The sequence below is a fragment of the Salvelinus fontinalis genome, chromosome 39 (assembly GCF_029448725.1).
Source record: "Salvelinus fontinalis isolate EN_2023a chromosome 39, ASM2944872v1, whole genome shotgun sequence".
Taxonomy (NCBI): domain Eukaryota; kingdom Metazoa; phylum Chordata; class Actinopteri; order Salmoniformes; family Salmonidae; genus Salvelinus; species Salvelinus fontinalis.
The window spans coordinates 16,569,359-16,586,663 of NC_074703.1; the positions used below are offsets into that span (position 1 = coordinate 16,569,359).

At 42.9% G+C, this 17,305-nt stretch overlaps 1 protein-coding gene across 1 annotated transcript; it reads right to left on the bottom strand.

The window, feature by feature from the left end:
- Positions 1-4,696: 4,696 nt before the first annotated feature.
- LOC129838597 (probable polypeptide N-acetylgalactosaminyltransferase 8) lies at positions 4,697-17,305 on the bottom strand. Its single transcript, XM_055905677.1, has 11 exons — positions 16,989-17,305; positions 8,240-8,486; positions 7,833-7,999; positions 7,533-7,716; positions 7,242-7,439; positions 6,923-7,037; positions 6,559-6,744; positions 6,154-6,291; positions 5,889-5,984; positions 5,570-5,734; positions 4,697-5,454 (listed from the first exon to the last, which is right to left on the bottom strand). Exons 1-11 carry the CDS (start codon positions 17,179-17,181, stop codon positions 5,320-5,322), a joined length of 1,824 nt encoding a protein of 607 aa, XP_055761652.1. The 5' UTR covers positions 17,182-17,305; the 3' UTR covers positions 4,697-5,319.

Below are 17,305 nucleotides of genomic sequence, written 5' to 3' on the forward strand. Positions count from 1 at the left end.
GAATTCAGGGAACTCAGAGAGGAACGCTGTATATGGCCCAGGAGGCCTGTAAACAGTAGCTATAAAAAGTGATTGAGTAGGCTGCATAGATTTCATGACTAGAAGCTCAACAGACGAAAACGGCAATTTTTTTTTTGTAAATTGAAATTTGCTATCATGAATGTTAGCAACACCTCCGCCTTTGCGGGATGCACGGGGGATATGGTCACTAGTGTAACCAGGAGGTGAGGCCTCATTTAACACAGTAAATTCATCAGGCTTAAGCCATGTTTCAGTCAGGCCAATCACATCAAGATTATGATCAGTGATTAGTTCATTGACTATGACTGCCTTTGAAGTGAGGGATCTAACATTAAGTAACCCTATTTTGAGATGTGAGGTATCATGATCTCTTTCAATAATGGCAGGGATGGAGGAGGTCTTTATCCTAATAAGATTGCTAAGGCGAACACCGCCATGTTTAGTTTTGCCCAACCTAGGTCGAGGCACAGACACAGTCTCAATGGGTATGGGTATGGCTGAGCTGACTACACTGACTGTGCTATTGGCAGACTCCACTAAGCTGGCAGGTTGGCTAACAGCCTGCTGCCTGGCCTGCACCCTATTTCATTGTGGGGCTAAAGGAGTTAGAGCCCTATCTATGTTGGTAGATAAGATGAGAGCACCCCTCCAGCTAGGATGGAGTCCGTCACTCCTCAGCAGGTCAGGCTTGGTCCTGTTTGTGGGTGAGTCCCAGAAAGAGGGCCAATTATCTACAAATTCTATCTTTTGGGAGGGGCAGAAAACAGTTTTCAACCAGCGATTGAGTGCTGAGACTCTGCTGTAGAGCTCGTCACTCCCCCTAACTGGGAGGGGGCCAGAGACAATTACTCGATGCCGACACATCTTTCTAGCTGATTTACACGCTGAAGCTATGTTACACTTGGTGACCTCTGACTGTTTCATCCTAACATCGTTGGTGCCGACGTGGATAACAATATCTCTATACTCTCTACACTCGCCAGATTTAGCTTTAGCCAGCACCATCTTTAGATTAGCCTTAACGTCGGTAGCCCTGCCCCCTGGTAAACAGTGTATGATCGCTGGGTGTTTCGTTTTAAGTCTAATAATTTTTGCCTGGACCTGCCCGTGCGTCGTGAGTTTAGATTGTGTACTGAACGCGCGAACCAAAAGGAGTAATTTGGACATAAATTATGGACTTTATGGAACAAATCAAACATTTATTTTGGAACTGAGATTCCCGGGAGTGCATACTGATGAAGATCATCAAAGGTAAGTGAATATTTATAATGCTATTTCTGACTTATGTTGACTCCAACATGGCTGATATCTCTTTGGGTTGATTTGTTGTCTGAGCGCCGTACTCAGAATATTGCATGGTTTACTTTCTCCGTAAAGTTTTTTTGAAATCTGACACAGCGGTTGCATTAAGGAGTATATCTTTAAATCTGTGAATAACACTTGTATCTTTTATCAATGTTTATTATGAGTATTTCTGTGTTTTTTGTCCGTATTGTGAGATGCCTAAGACAGCGCTACAGGGTGTTAAAATATTTTATCAAGGTTTAAGATAAATGATTAAATAATTCTACCCAGAAACTTAACCATTAGGATTAGAGGTTATGTAGCATCAACAAGGGGTAATTAAAAATTATAACCATTGGGGAAGAAAGGAATGTATGTGTGTGCCGAAAGAAAACAAAGAGGAGCCTTAAACTATGTTTGAACCGACCCGGCTATAACTCTGTGGAGATAAGATAAGACAGGGAGAGCCCCTCCAGGTTTCCCATATCTGGGGGGGACTGGAACTGTCAGCTGAGTGGCAACTGTGGTGAGACTTCAGGGGATAATCCAAATAAAGTATGTATGTATGTGCGTAGTTTAAGAGAAGGTATAAAAGGAACATTTTTGTATATGCACGTCAGAGCTCTCGCCAATAAAATTGTATCTGACTAATTGTGAGATGGGAATGCTGTCTGTTTCATTATATAATATATATATATAATTATATATACATATATAATCATATATATATATAATTATATAACACAGGGAGACAAGACGGACAGCTGATCGTCCTCGCAGTGGCAGATGTGTGTAACAACGCCTGCACAGGATCGGTACATCCGAACATCACACCTGAGGGACAGGTACAGGATGGCAACAACAACTGCCCAAGTTACACCAGGAATGCACAATCCCACCATCAGTGCTCAGACTGTCCGCAATAGGCTGAGAGAGGCTGGACTGAGGGCCTGTTGTAAGGCAGGTCCTCACCAGACATCACCGGCAGCAACGTCGCCTATGGGCACAAACCCACCATCGCTGAACCAGACGGGACTGGCAAAAAGTGCTCTTCACTGACGAGTCGCGGTTTTGTCTCATTAGGGGTGATGGTCAGATTTGCGGTTATCGTCAAAGGAATGAGCGTTACACCGAGGCCTGTACTCTGGAGAAGGGATCGATTTGGGGGTGAAGGGTCCGTCATGGTCTGGGGCGGTGTGCCACAGCATCATTGGACTGAGCTTGTTGTCATTGCAGGCAATCTCAACGCTGTGCGTTACAGGGAAGACATCCCCTCCCTCATGTGGTACCCTTCCTGCAGGCTCATCCTGACATGACCCTCCAGCATGACAATGCCACCAGCCATACTGCTCATTCTGTGCTTGATTTCCTGCAAGACAAGAATGTCAGTGTTCTGCCATGGCCAGCGAAGAGCCTGGATCTCAATCCCATTGAGCACTTCTGGGACCTGTTGGCACGGAGGGTGAGGGCTAGGGCCATTCCCCCCAGAAATATCTGGGAACATGCAGGTGCCTTGGTGGAAGAGTGGGGTAACATCTCACAGCAAGAACTGGCAAATCTGGTGCAGTCCATGAGGAGGAGACGCACTGCAGTACTTAATGCAGCTGGTGGCCACACCAGATACTGACTGTTACTTTTGATTTTGACCCCCCCTTTGTTCAGGGAAACATTATTCCATTTCTGTTAGTCACATGTCTGTGGAACTTGTTCCGTTTATGTCTCAGTTGTTTAATCTTGTTATGTTCATACAAATATTTACGCATGTTAAGTTTGCTGAAAAGAAACTTAGTTGACAGTGAGAGGACATTTCTTTTTTTGCTGAGTTTTTGTAACCTTAGAGCTACGAGTAGTGAAGATAGAGAATTAGGAGTTGAATACTGTGTAGTGGGGTGTTGAACATGCATGTATGAGAGAATAAATGTGAATGACTAACCTTTTTGACTGGAGGAATAGCCTTCTCTGTGAATGAGGAGTGTGCATTGTTAATTCTTAGACTGTAAAGGATAAGATTATTAACCAATAAAATGAGTGTGAAGCAAATAGTGAGTACACAACAGATATTGGTTATAGTATATAGAGGAAATTATGGGGTGGATTAAAACACAAACTATTAACTAGTGGAGGGAGGACAGTGTTTTGTCTGTAACTAAAAACGTTTTTTTCACCTGGTAAATAAATTCAAATGTTTTATTGTTTGGACTGATTAACTAAATGTTTATGTTCTCTTTTAGGAGACGATGGGGTGTCCCTATCTCTCCCTTTGGCATGTTTCCAGAGGCTGTTGCCTTGGGAGAGCAGTTAGTAAAATTCTGCTGTTCTATTAATAATTATAAAGGTAGCCAGATCTGGGCGTAAAGGGAGCTCCCAATAAAGTAAGGCCTGGCCCTTTTGTTTGTTTTTGTCCTGTGTTAATCGACTCGAAGAGCAAGGCTTACGTGTTCGCAAAATAGAAGTGCAACTTTTGCAAGCATGCAGTGGAGTCCTTAGGCCATGTGATTGATGCTGACGTTCTCCACACAGCTCCATCGAAAGGGACAGTCATTGCAGAGGGACCTGCTCCCGAGAATGTAAGCCAGCTGCGGTCTTTCCTGGGCCTCCTGAACTACTACGTAAGTACATCGAAAAGCTGGGGAAGCAGCTAAAGCCTTTGCACGAGTTAATGAGAGAGAACAATCCCTGGTCGTGGACAAAGGAGTTTGACACTACTTTCAAGAAAGCAAAGGCAGTGTTGATTGATAAGGTGTTGATTCACTTCAACCCATCCTTGCCAATTCAACTGGCCTGTGACACTTCCCCATATGAAGTTGAGGCCATCGTGTCACTCCACACCTGCAGGAGAAGATAAGCCCATTGCCTGCATGTCAAGGACTGAAAGACCCGCAGATTGAGAAAGAAGCATTGGGTATTATCTTCAGGATCGAAAAGTTCCACACATACCTGTTCGGGTGGAGGTTTACCTTGCTGACAGAACACCATCCCCTGAACTCTTTTTTTCCGCACTCTGGCATAACAACTCTGGCAGCAAGGCTTCCCCTCCAGGACAAGTCTCTGAATGTCTTTGAGTGGCCCAGCCAGAGCCAGGACTTTTTAGAATAAGGCTGTAACTTAACAATGTGGGAAAAGTAAAGCGGTCTGAATATTTTCCGAATGCGCTGTATAACTCCCTGCCACCTGCCACCAAAGCTGTAAGAGAGAGAGAACTCAGAGAAATCCCTGAGCAGTCGAGGACGGGTCTTCTTCAAAACTACACTGATGTCAACTCAGCTCTATATGATGTCAATGCAGAAAAATATTCTATGACCCTCTTTGGTGAAAATCTACAGTGAATCAATAACAAACCACAAATGAGCGTAAATACAGGAATCATATTTATTATTTCTTTGAAATTACATTCAGGACCAAGGAGAACACAGCTCAATAGCATTCCACATTCTGTGAAGAAACTGTACATCTGTCCCCATGAAGCTATGTCCAACCAACAGCTCACTAAGATCACACAGTCATCTCACTGCTGACCACTGATGGGCTTTTCAAAGCGTAATGATATTGCTGTGTTCATAAAGAAGTGGGAAGGTGGTAATTACCAGCTGTGAAGTCATAAATATCAGTTGAATGGATTCACGTGCTTTCAACTCGTTGAGAAACTCAGGTTGGCTAATGGCCAACAAGCTGCGTCAACCATAAACTGTAAGTACAGCTATCATGTTTGTACAAAAATAGTGTTCAAAAACTTTGTGTAAATAATGTTTTGTTGTTGCATTTAACTGTTGATAATATCGTTAAAAAGGTCATTTCCTTAGTAGGTGACGTCAGAGGTCAGCATCTGGGAGATGTCGGAGCTCAGGGATGATAGACTAGTTTCCCACGGGTAATTACCAGTTGGAGGGCTGTTCAAGTGGATTTTACAAATCGTATGTGGTAAATACCACTTTCCCACGTGCTTATGATCACAGCATTACTCCTATAGTCCTGCTGTATTGTCTCTGGTACAGTAGGCCTAACTATCTCAGTGTATCAGAAGTCTTTTATCACGTTCTGTATTTTCCAGTGCTGCCCACTGCACTCCTGAATGACGAGCTGGTAGTAAGTGTCCTCCCCTGGGGCAATCTCCAGACATCTCTTTGTCTGTCTGTTCTGGATGGCTTTTCCCTATAAAACACAGCAAACATTGCACTGTACAACATCACACTAAAGTTAAAGACATCTCCCATGTTTCCAACAGTTAATAGGCATCAATTTCCCTATTTCATGTTGGAGTGCTTACCTGTTGAAATTCCCAGAGCATGTGGAATCCCTTCTGCTTGGCCTCCTTGCACTCATACAGTCCTGGGGTTCGAGTGCCAATGTCCATCAGACAACGATTACTGTTGTACTTGTGAGACTTGATGCCTCCAATGAAGATCTCCCCGCTGGCTCGATAATAACAGTTCTGGACAGAGAGGATAGATATTTAGACTTTTCTGTATCTGTGGTATTGACAGTACTTTGCATTGTGGTATGGGTTGAATCCCGGCTCTGCTACGGGATGGACCATATTATACAATTGGCTACATTCTAAAATACTAAGCAATAATTCTACAAACCTGTGGAGCAAAATAATGGCATTCATATAAAATAGGTGTGTTCCCCGGAACTGGGCCTTGATCTATACAGAGATCCGTCTTCAGGTCATTGACCAGCTGTTGATTTTATGGACCAATATTAAACAGTTATAAAAGTGCAAATTCCTATCCTGATAATGAGTTGGATTTATGACCCTGCATCCTATTGAAGAAATAATTCTATGGACCAAACACAGTTGGTGAGGAAATCATTCCAAATCAACAGAAACATTTTAGCATCACTCACAGCTCCATAACCAAGCAAGTCACCCAGGGGGTCTAACATTGGATACACATTGTCCAGATACCACTGGAAGGGTTTGCAGTTCAGACTCTTTCTCAACTTCTTCCTCTCTGAAACATCCCCAATGTCTATGCCATGATCCTGTGGTGAGAAAGAGGAAGGTTTCCAAATAAGAAACACAGGCTATGTGAGCAATCCACCTATTATCCAGTTGATGATGGCTTACCGCCATCATTTTACATAGATCCTATGATCTTTATTATGGCATTGAGTAATAGACCATTTTATAATATTGACTGTCTAGTCTACTTATTTTCATTCACAAAGCATGCATAACAGCGATGATTGTTATTCCTTAGGAGCAGCTGAAAAAAACCTACTTTTTGAATGGTTTGTTGTGTACAGTACCTTCAGTGGGAGGTTCCAGGCGATGTTGACATTGTGTTTGTATTCATCCATCCAGACCTCAGCCACTCTCAGAGCATTCCTCTTCATTGTAATGCTCAGGTCTGGGAGATAGGGTTTATGGGCCCTCTCGATGTGGGCTATTTTAGAACAAGGTATGACCTCGACACTTCCACCACACAGCCACACCTAGACACACCAAACACCAAGAGACAAGTACGAGTTTATAGATATGGACTGAAGTGTCTGGATGTTGGACGTAGATTGGTTTGTTCAAACTGAACGACTCAAGAACAGAAAGCAATTCTGCAAACACAAGTCTGCTTTGATTTCTAACATTCATTCATAAACTAGCAGAGGGGCTTACCCGGATGCCCAGTTCAACATTTTCACCTCCATAGATCTTCATACCACCATCCAGAGCCCCAATTTCCCCAAAGAACAGGCGATCAACCACTAGTATGCCCATAACGGAGGGGCTCCTGACAAACATACACAACACATAATGGTCATTTCTAAAATGGGAGATGTGACATTCATTTTAATGAATAGATAACGCAAAATAACAATACAGGTGTAAATATTAGGTAAGATTTTCCTCCCAAAGCTGTGCTTTCCTTTTCGCCTATTCAAACAGACTTGTGAAACGGGACTATCCTCTGATGATGACATCACAAACAACTCACTTTCCTGGCTGTGTCTCGTCTTTTAAGGCATACCACTCAGGTCTGAAGGACTCGTACATACACCACAGGGGCCAGTCAAAGGCGTGTGCACTCGGCCAATAACGTGTGACTGTCAAGTCATCGAAATGGACTTTGTCAAACACCGGTGTCAACACCAACGTGCGGTCCTCCTTTATCCGAGCTAACAGAGGCTCCGCCCTGTTCATAGAAACACAGAGTGAAAACATTGTGTTAAAGGACTCTCAAAAAAATATCACTGAGTGTCTTTATAATATAAACCATTCAGACTACCATTCCATGTGGACTTCTATGTGGGCATCCAAGATGGCCACCACGTCTCCTTCAGCTTCCCTCCACCCTGAGAGGCGGGCCTGTGTGAGACCGAGCTGGTCCAGGTGTCTCACTCTTTTCAACAGGCCCGGACGCTCTTCATCGATGAAGCTGATGTAGGCATCCAACTTCTCCTTTAGGTCCTCTGGGAAAGCAGACACTTGCAAATCATTGGTACACAACAAAAGTTGAAAGCCACACTTGAGTTCAAATATACTTTCAAATGTTTCTAAGCGGAGAGCATAGACAAATTAGGCGAACCATTGGAGCTGTGGTCATCCACCAGTATGATGTCTTTGAGCAGGCGTTGGGGGGTCTTGTCTATGATGCTGCGGACAGCTCTCTTGATGATTGACAGGGCCTCGTCCAAGTAGATCAACACCACGCTGATGGTGGGCAGGTCATGTGGGTACTGGTGATTAGCACACCTGACATACACAACAAAAACATTTGGTCTACCTCATATCATTCAGTCACTTCACCAAAGCTGCTGTTTCACTCTTAAAGTTCGTCCATTTCAATGTAATTTGTCAAATTGCATTAAAAGTGCTGGAGATGGAATTGACCTCGGATGAGCACAATGGAATAGACTGGTTAGAATTCAGAAGTATTGAGTTATCCATCATTTTTTGTGTAGAGGTGGCAGAGAGATGAGGAAAAAGATTTACTTAGGATCGCGAGTATCAGGGAGTTCCCTGTTCAGGGGTAGTCTGTCACTCAGGAAGGCGTTGTATCCATACATCTGAAACAGCTCCTCTGCCTCTTTCTGCTCCTCCTCTGAGAGCTCATCACCCCAGCTTGTAAACAGAGCTGAGTTGGGGTACAACTTCTTCACCACCTTTCTCTCCTTCTTGACCTCGGTATCCTTCACAGCCTGCCCCTCTTTCAGACTGATCCCGTTGTTGACTGACTTCACTGTGGACACATGACAGCAGCTCATCAAACTGTCATTAATTGGTTGTTTCTGTGTATTTCGGATTGTTTAAGGCTGCCAGAATCACACAGATTATGACCTCATTTACATAACTACTGTTTGCATTTGATTTTTTAAAAGTTGATTAATAAGGTTTGTTCTGCCTTGGAGGATTACCTTGAAGTAACTGTTGTAAATTTGTAAAAGTAAACAATGTGGCAAATTTTGGCACACAGAAGTTGGTAGATCAAACAACAGTATGCAGGATTAAGCCTTAGCCGCACCCGTCTCTTTAAGGATTCTAATGTGAAGACATGCTAAACGCAGTAAGTAGTTTAGTCAACAACTAAAGATTTCAATACTAAAAGTAGTAGCCTACAATACTGAAGAACTCGGTAAAAATACACTTCATCTAGTCCTTGGCCTATATCCTAATCTAACTTTGGTGCAGGTCATGTTGTTCTTTACATTACCGTCTCTGGTAAACACCAACAAAAAAAAGTGTCCAGATAAAAATATGTTATACATTTTGGTAATTTTTAGATTACGCTTACACCCTAAATTGATGGGTCATGTGAAGGAAATGCTATAGCCACCCCCCAGCAACATCTAGCTAAGTGGACGGGTCACTATTGTCTAGACATGTACACATGTTCATGAAAGACAATAGATGGCCGTAATCACCTGGATATCTTGATGGGTCATGCAATCATATGGCGAAGTGGACCATTACACTGGATCATCGCAGCTAGCTAGCTGCAACCGAGTGGCTATTGCTGGCTAACGCCTCTGTCCTGAAGCAAGAACCAGATAGCCTTGAGCTAGCCTCGAGCTAGGCCCATCTCCTGGCTAGCCGACGAATGTATACCAGCTAACTCTTGGGCTACAATACCTCTTTTCCCAATTGGCCTGGACCCTTTATTGTCAACACCGATCCCTGCCGATCCATCACGATTGGTCTGCCGACGTAATCGTCCGATGTGGCTTCAACAGGATTTTCCGTTGTGATGTCGCCGAAGACCCATCTGCTAGCCCCGGCCCGCTAGCTTTCTGAATGCCGTGTCTCCCGCTCGCCTAGCGTAGTAGCAACTACCGAACGGCTCCCTGACTTACCTATTGCTGCTCAATGGACCCTATGATCACTTGGCTACACAGCTGATGCCTGCTAGACTGTTCACTAACATGGTACCTCATGTTGTTAATCTGTCGACCCCAGCCTCAAACTCAGGTCCTGTGTGTACCTAACTGACCCTCTCTGCCCATTCATCGCCATTTACCCGTTGTTGTCTTAGCTCTCCCGATCAACACCTGTGATTGCTTTATGCCTCTCTCTAATGTCAATGTGCCTTGTCTACTGCTTTTTCGGTTAGTTCTTATTGTTTTATTTCACTGTAGAGCCCCCAGTCCCACTCAACATGCCTTAGATGGCTCTTTTGTCCCACCCACCACACATGCGAAGACCTCACCGGGCTTAACTGGTGCCTCCAGAGATGCAACCTCTCTCATTGTCACTCAATGCCTAGGTTTCCTCCACTGTTCTCACACCCTACCATACCCTTGTCTGTACATTATGCCCTGAATCTATTCTACCACGCCCAGAAATCTGCTCCTTTTATTCTCTGTTCCCAACACACTAGATGACCAGTTCTTATAGCATTTAGATGTACCCTTATCCTACTCCTCCTCTGTTCCTCTGGTGATGTAGATGGTAACCCAAGCTCTGTAGCCCCCAGCACTACACCTATTCCCCAGGCACTCTCATTTGTTGACTTCTGTAACCGTAAAAGCCTTGGTTTCATGCATGTTAACATCAGAAGCCTCCTCCCTAAGTTTGTTTCATTCACTGCTTTAACACACTCAGCCAACCCTGATGTCCTAGCCATGTCTGAATCTTGGCTTAGGAAGGCCACCAAAAATTCTGACATTTTCATCCCCAACTACAACATTTTCCATCAAGATAGAACTGCCAAAGGGGCGGAGTTGCAATCTACTGCAGAGATAGCCTGCAGAGTTCTGTCATACTATCCAGGTCTGTGTCCAAACAGTTTGAGCTTCTACTTTTAAAAATCCACCTTTCCAGAAATAAGCCTCTCACTGTTGCCGCTTGTTATAGACCCTCCTTAGCCCCCAGCTGTGCCCTGGACACCATATGTGAATTTATTGCCCCGCCATCTATCTTCAGAGATCGTACTTTTTGGATGACCTAAATTGGGATATGCTTAACACCCCGGCCGTCCTACAATCTAAGCTAGATGCCCTCAATCTCACACAGATTTCAAGGAACCTACAAGGTACAACCCTAAATCCGTAAACATGGGCACCCGCATAGATATCATCCTGACCAACTTGCCCTCTAAATACACCTCTGCTGTCTTCAACCAGGATCTCAGCGATCACTGCGTCATTGCCTGCGTCCTTTATGGGTCCCCGGTCAAACGACCACCCCTCATCACTGTCAAACGCTCCCTAAAACACTTCAGCTAGCAGGCCATTCTAATCGACCTGGCCCGGGTATTCTGGAAGGATATTGACCTCATCCCGTCAGTAGAGGACGCCTGGTTGTTCTTTAAAAACCTCTCTGGGATATGTGGGACCTCGCCAACAGCCAGTGAAAGTGCAGGGCGCCAAATTCAAAACAACATAATTAAAATTCCTCAAGCATACAAGTATTTTACACCATTTTAAAGATAAAATTCTCGTTAATCCAGCCACAGTGTCTGATTTCAAAAATGCTTTACAGCAAAAGCACCACAAACGATTATGTTAGGTCACCACCAACTCACAGAAAAACAGCCAAAGAGAGGAGTCACAAAAAGCACAAATAGAGATAAAATTAATCACTAGCCTTTGATGGTCTTCATCAGATGACACTCATAGGACTTCATGTCACACAATACATGTATGTTTTGTTCGATAAAATGCATATTTGGATCAAAAAATCTAATTTTACATTGGCGCTTTACGTTCAGTAGTTCTAAAACATGCAATGATTGTGCAGAGAGCCACATCTATTTACAGAAATACTCATTATAAATGTTGATGAAAATACAAGTGTTATACATGGAATTAGAGATATACTTCTCCTTAATGCAACCGCTGTGTCAGATTTCAAAAAAACTTTACGGAAAAAGCAAACCATGCAATAATCTGAGTACGCCGTTCAGACAACAAAGCAGCCAAAAAGATATCCGCCATATTGGGTAGTCAACATTAGTCAGAAATCGCATTATAAATATTCACTTACCTTTGATGATCTTCATCAGAATGCACTCCCAGGAATCGCAGTTTCACAATAAATGTTCGATAATGATAATGGTTCGATAATGTCCATCATTTATGTCCAAATAGCTTCTGTTGTTAGGGCGTTTGGTAAACAAATCCAAAAGCGCATTCTGGTCCAGCCGAACGTCGGACGAAAAGTTCAAAAAGTTCCGTTACAGCCCGTAGAAACTTGTCAAACTAAGTATAGAATCAATCTTTAGGATGTTTTTATCATAATTCTTCAATAATGTTCCAACCGGAGAATTCCTATGTCTGTAGAAAAGCAATGGAACGAGAGCTAACTCTCTCTTGACCGCGCCTCAGAGCCTGTGGCACTGTGCCAGACACCTGGCTCATTCCTCTCTCATTCGGTCCCACTTCACAGTAGAAGCCTCAAACAAAGTTCTAAAGACTGTTGACATCTAGTGGAAGCCGTAGGAAGTGCAACATAACAAATATCCCACTGTATCTACAATAGGGGCTGAGTTAAAAAACTACAAGCCTCAGATTTCCCAAGCATGCCCCATTCAAAAAATGTAGAACTAAGAGCAGACATAGCCCTTGGTTCACTCCAGACTTTACTGCCCTTGACCAGCATAAAAAACATCCTGTGGTGTACTGCATTAGCATCGTATAACCCCCGCAATATGCAGCTTCTCAGGGAAGTCAGGAACCAATATACACAGTCAGTTAGGAAAGCAAAGGTTACCTTTTTCAAACAGAAATTTGCATCCTGTAACACTAATTCCAAAAAGGTTTGGGACACTGTAAAGTCCATGGAGAATAAGAGCACCTCCTCCCAGCTTCCCACTGCACTGAGGCTAGGAAACACTGTCACCACCGATAAATGTACAATAATCGAGAATTTCATTTTTCTACGACTGGCCATGTTTTCCACCTGGCTACCCCTTCCCCAGCCAACAGCTCTGCACCACCCCCCGCAGCAACTTGCCCAAGCCCCCCCCCCTGTGTCTCCTTCACCCAAATCCAGATAGCTGATGTTCTGAAAGAGCTGCAAAATCTGGATCCCTACATATCAGCTGGGTTAGACAATATGGACCCTCTTTTTCAAAAATTATCCGCCGAAATTGTTGCAACCCCTATTACTAGTCTGTTCAACCTCTCTTTCTTATCGTCTGAGATTCCTAAAGATTGTAAAGCTGCCGCCGTCATCCCCCTCTTCAAAGGGGGAGACACTCTAGAACCAAACTGTTACACACCTATGTCCATCCTGCCCTGCCTTTCTAAAGTCTCCGAAAGCCAAGTTAACAAACAGATCACCGACCATTTCGAATCCCACCGTACCTTCTCCACTAAGCAATCTGGTTTCCGAGCTGGTCATGGGTGGACCTCAGTCACGCTCAGGGTTCTAAACGATATCATAACCACCATCGATAAAAGACAGAACTGTGCAGCCGTCTTCATCGACCTGGCCAAGGCTTTCGATTCTGTCAATTACCGCATTCTAATCGGCAGACTCAATAGCCTGGGTTTCTCAAATGACTGCCTCGCCTGGTTCACCAACTACTTCTCAGATAGAGTTCTGTGTGTCAAATTGGAGGGCCTGTTGTCTGGACCTTTGGCAGTCTCAATGGGGGTGCCACAGGGTTCAATTCTCGGGCCGACTCTTTTCTCTGTATATATCAATGATGTCGCTCTTGCTGCTGGTGATTCTCTGATCCACCTCTACGCAGACGACACCATTCTGTATACAGTTGAAGTCGGAAGTTTACATACATCGTAGCCAAATACATTTAAACTTAGTTTTTCAAAATTCCTGACATTTAATCATAGTAAAAATTCCATGTCTTAGGTCAGTTAGGATCACCACTTTATTTTAAGAATGTGAAATGTCAGAATAATAGTAGAGAGAATTATTTTTTTCAGCTTTTATTTCTTTCATCACATTCCCAGTGGGTCAGAACTTTACATACACTCAATTAGTATTTGGTAGCATTGCCTTTAAATTGTTTAACTTGGGTCAAATGTTTCGGGTAGCCTTCCACAAGCTTCCCCAATAAGTTGGTTGCATTTTGGCTCATTCCTCCTGGCAGAGCTGGTGCAACTGAGTCAGGTTTGTAGGCCTCCTTACTCGCACACACTTTTTCAGTTCTGCCCACAAATCTTCTGGAATGGCCACTCCAATACCTTGACTTTGTTGTCCTGCAGCCATTTTGCCACAACTTTGGAAGTATGCTTTGGGTCATTGTCCATTTGGAAGACCCATTTGCGACCAAGCTTTAACTTCCTGACTGATGTCTTGAGATGTTGCTTCATTATATCCACATAATTTTCAATCCTCATGATGCCATCTATTTTGTGAAGTGCACCAGTCCCTCCAGCAGCAAAGCACCCCCACAACATGATGCTGCCCCCCCATGCTTCACGGTTGGGATGGTGTAATTCGGCTTGCAAGCCTCCCCCTTTTTCCTCCAAACATAACAATGGTCCTTATGGCCAAACAGTTCTATTTTTGTTTCATCAGACCAGAGGACATTTCTCCAAAAAGTACGGTCTTTGTCCCCATGTGTGGTTGCAATCCGTAGTCTGGCTTTTTATGGCGGATTTGGAGCAGTGGCTTCTTCCTTGCTGATCACCCTTTGAGGTTATGTCGATATTGGACTCGTTTTACTGTGGATATAGATACCTTTGTACCTGTTTCCTCCAGCATCTTCACAAGGTCCTTTGCTGTTGTTCTGTGATTGATTTGCACTTTTCGCACCAAAGTACATTCATCTTTAGAAGATAGAACGCGTTTCCTTCCTGAGCGGTATTATGGCTGCGTGGTCCCATGGTGTTAATACTTGCATACTATTGTTTGTAGAGATGAACGTGGTACCTTCAGGCGTTTGGATTTTGCTTCCAAGGATGAACCAGACTTGTGGAGGTCTACAATTTTTTTTTTGAGGTCTTGGCTGATTTCTTTTGATTATCCCATGATGTCAAGCAAAGTTTGAAGGTAGGCCTTGAAATACAGCCATAGGTACACCTCCAATTGACTCAAATTATGTCAATTAGCCTATCAGAAGCTTCTAAAGCTGTGACATCATTTTCTGGAATTTTCCAAGCTGTTAAAAGGCACAGTCCACCTAATGTATGTAAACTTCTGACCCACTGGAATTGTGAATTATAAGTGAAATAATCTGTCTGTAAACAATTGTTGGAAAAATGACTTGTCATGCACAAAGTAGATGTCCTAACCGACTTGCCAAACTATAGTTTGTTAACAAGAAATTTGTGGAGTGGTTGAAAAACAAGTTTTAATGACTCCAACCTAAATGTATGTAAACTTCCGACTTTAAAACTAGTTTTTCAACCACTCCACAACATTCTTGTCAAGCATCAGTTGTCAGAGCAGCTTACCGATCACTGCACCTGTACACAGCCCATCTGTAAATAGCCCACACAACTTCCTCATCCCCATATTGTTATTTATTTTCCTTGCTCTTTTGCACCCCAGTATCTCTACTTGCACATCATCATCTACACATCTATCACTACAGTGTTAATGCTAAATTGTAATTATTTCACCACTATGGCCTATTTATTGCCTTACCCCCTTAATCTCTGTCACGCCCTGACCATATATTGCTTTGTATGTCTATATGTTTTGCTTGGTCAGGGTGTGATATGGGTGGGCATTCTATGTTGTATGTCTAGGTTGTCTGTTTCTATGTGTTTGGTCTGGTGTGGTTCCCAATCAGAGGCAGCTGTCTATCGTTGTCTCTGATTGGGAGCCATATTTAGGTAGCCTGTTTTCCTTTGTGTTTTGTGGGTGGTTATTTTCTGTGTTTCACCATACGGAACTGTCGCGATCGTTTGTCAGTTTATTGTTTTTGTTCATTGTTCAAGTTTTCTTATTAAAATGGATACTTGCTGCGCATTGGTCCTCCTCTTCTCATTCCAACGACAAGCGTTACACACACACTGTACATAGATTTTTCTATTGTGTAATTGACTGTACGTTTATCTTGTTTATCCCATGTGTAACTCTGTGTTGTTTTTTTTGTCGCACTGCTTTGCTTTATCTTGGCCAGGACGCAGTTGTAAATGAGATCTTGTTCTCAACTGGCCTACCTGGTTAAATAAAGGTACTTCTTTTTTGAAATTTGAAATAAATGTAGTTAGCTAGCTAGCTAAACAATGAACCGGATAATCCCAACTCATGTTACTACCAATACAAATATTGTCGTACCTGTAGTATGAACCTGCAGGTTGCTAAAGCTAACAACTAGGTTCAATGTTAGCTAGCTAACATTAGGCTATAACTAGCAATGCAAATGAATTTCTGATTTGAATAATATTTCAACACAGATCACACACGTAACGTTAGCTAGCGATCCAGCAAGCTAACTTTCGCTAGCTAGCTAACTGTATGCTTTAACTTGCAATGAAAACAACTTTGACAAAATTAGAAACTTAGAATATCTGAAGATGTAGCATGACTTTTACTCGTATACATGGATGAACGCTTCACGGCAGACTGGAACCATTTAATTCCATTTTGATTGTAGCTTCATTTTATTTGGCCAGCATTGTGTCAAGTCATTTCGTTTCATATTGACTGTGACATGTGCAGAAAGTAGCACATCACTTTTTCCAACTGAGCTGTCGATAGCGCCTGCTAAATTCAGGGCATCAATGTTGTTGAGAAAAGCAACAACTTTTGTAGTTCTCTATGGCTAATGTTGCATCTTTCAAAAACAGAGCGGTAGAAAGAACTATCAACACATACTGAGCAGTTTATGTTATAGACAGAAGCATGCTACATGGCAGACCAATCCAAATTCACCTCCCGGAATGTCCAGCCCATTCATTATCTCAGCCAATAATGGTTAGCAGTAAAGTTTCTGTCTTTTTCCGTGGTTAAACCAACTAGTCTCGTAATTTAAATGTCTTACTATTGTTGGATAGAGACTAAGAGTGAAGAGTAATAGTTGAGCATTTTATTTATGTTATTCAATTCAAATTCGTTTTTTCAAATTACAGGAGATGGAAGAGCTATATTATAAATTGATTTCTTGATTTTAGAACTTTAAGTTGCATAACTTAACTTAATGAAGTAAATTAAACAAGTGTCAGTTTTTTGTATTATTTGTAAACTCAGGTTACCTTTATCTAATATTAGGTATTGGTTGAAGATCTGATCATATTCAGTATCAAAAATATGCAAAATAGAGAATATCTGAAAGGGGGCCAATACTTTTTCACAGCACTTTTAGATTTAGGAGATTGATACCCACCCAGCTTCTCGATGTGATCCTCCATCTTCTCCAGCCTCTTGAGCATGTCCTGGCCCCTGACCGAGTCATCCTGATGGGCCCTCTGCAGTCTTTCCCCATGAGAATGAACCTCCCGCTTAATGGATGTGATGTAGAGTATTCCAACGGCCATGGCCAGCAAAGAAGCCAGCCCTCGAACCCAGCCTAGCCTCATCGTCCCTCTGTGTGTGAGCGCTCAGCCTGGGGATACAGACAGGATTTCCTTCCTCTCTCACTGAGATCCAGGCTCACCTGAAAGGAGGGAGGGGCGATGTAATAGAAAGTTTCAAGTGAAGAAA

Bases quoted from the DNA above. Each gene is read 5' to 3' on its own strand.
- LOC129838597 (XM_055905677.1), bottom strand. From the start codon at position 17,181: ATGAGGCTAGGCTGGGTTCGAGGGCTGGCTTCTTTGCTGGCCATGGCC. The intron at 7,717-7,832 runs GTTCGCCTAATT...CTGCTTTCCCAG, and splicing joins GGATGACCACAGCTCCAATG to AGGACCTAAAGGAGAAGTTG. The intron at 6,292-6,558 runs GTACTGTACACA...TTCTCACCACAG, and splicing joins CCTGGAACCTCCCACTGAAG to GATCATGGCATAGACATTGG.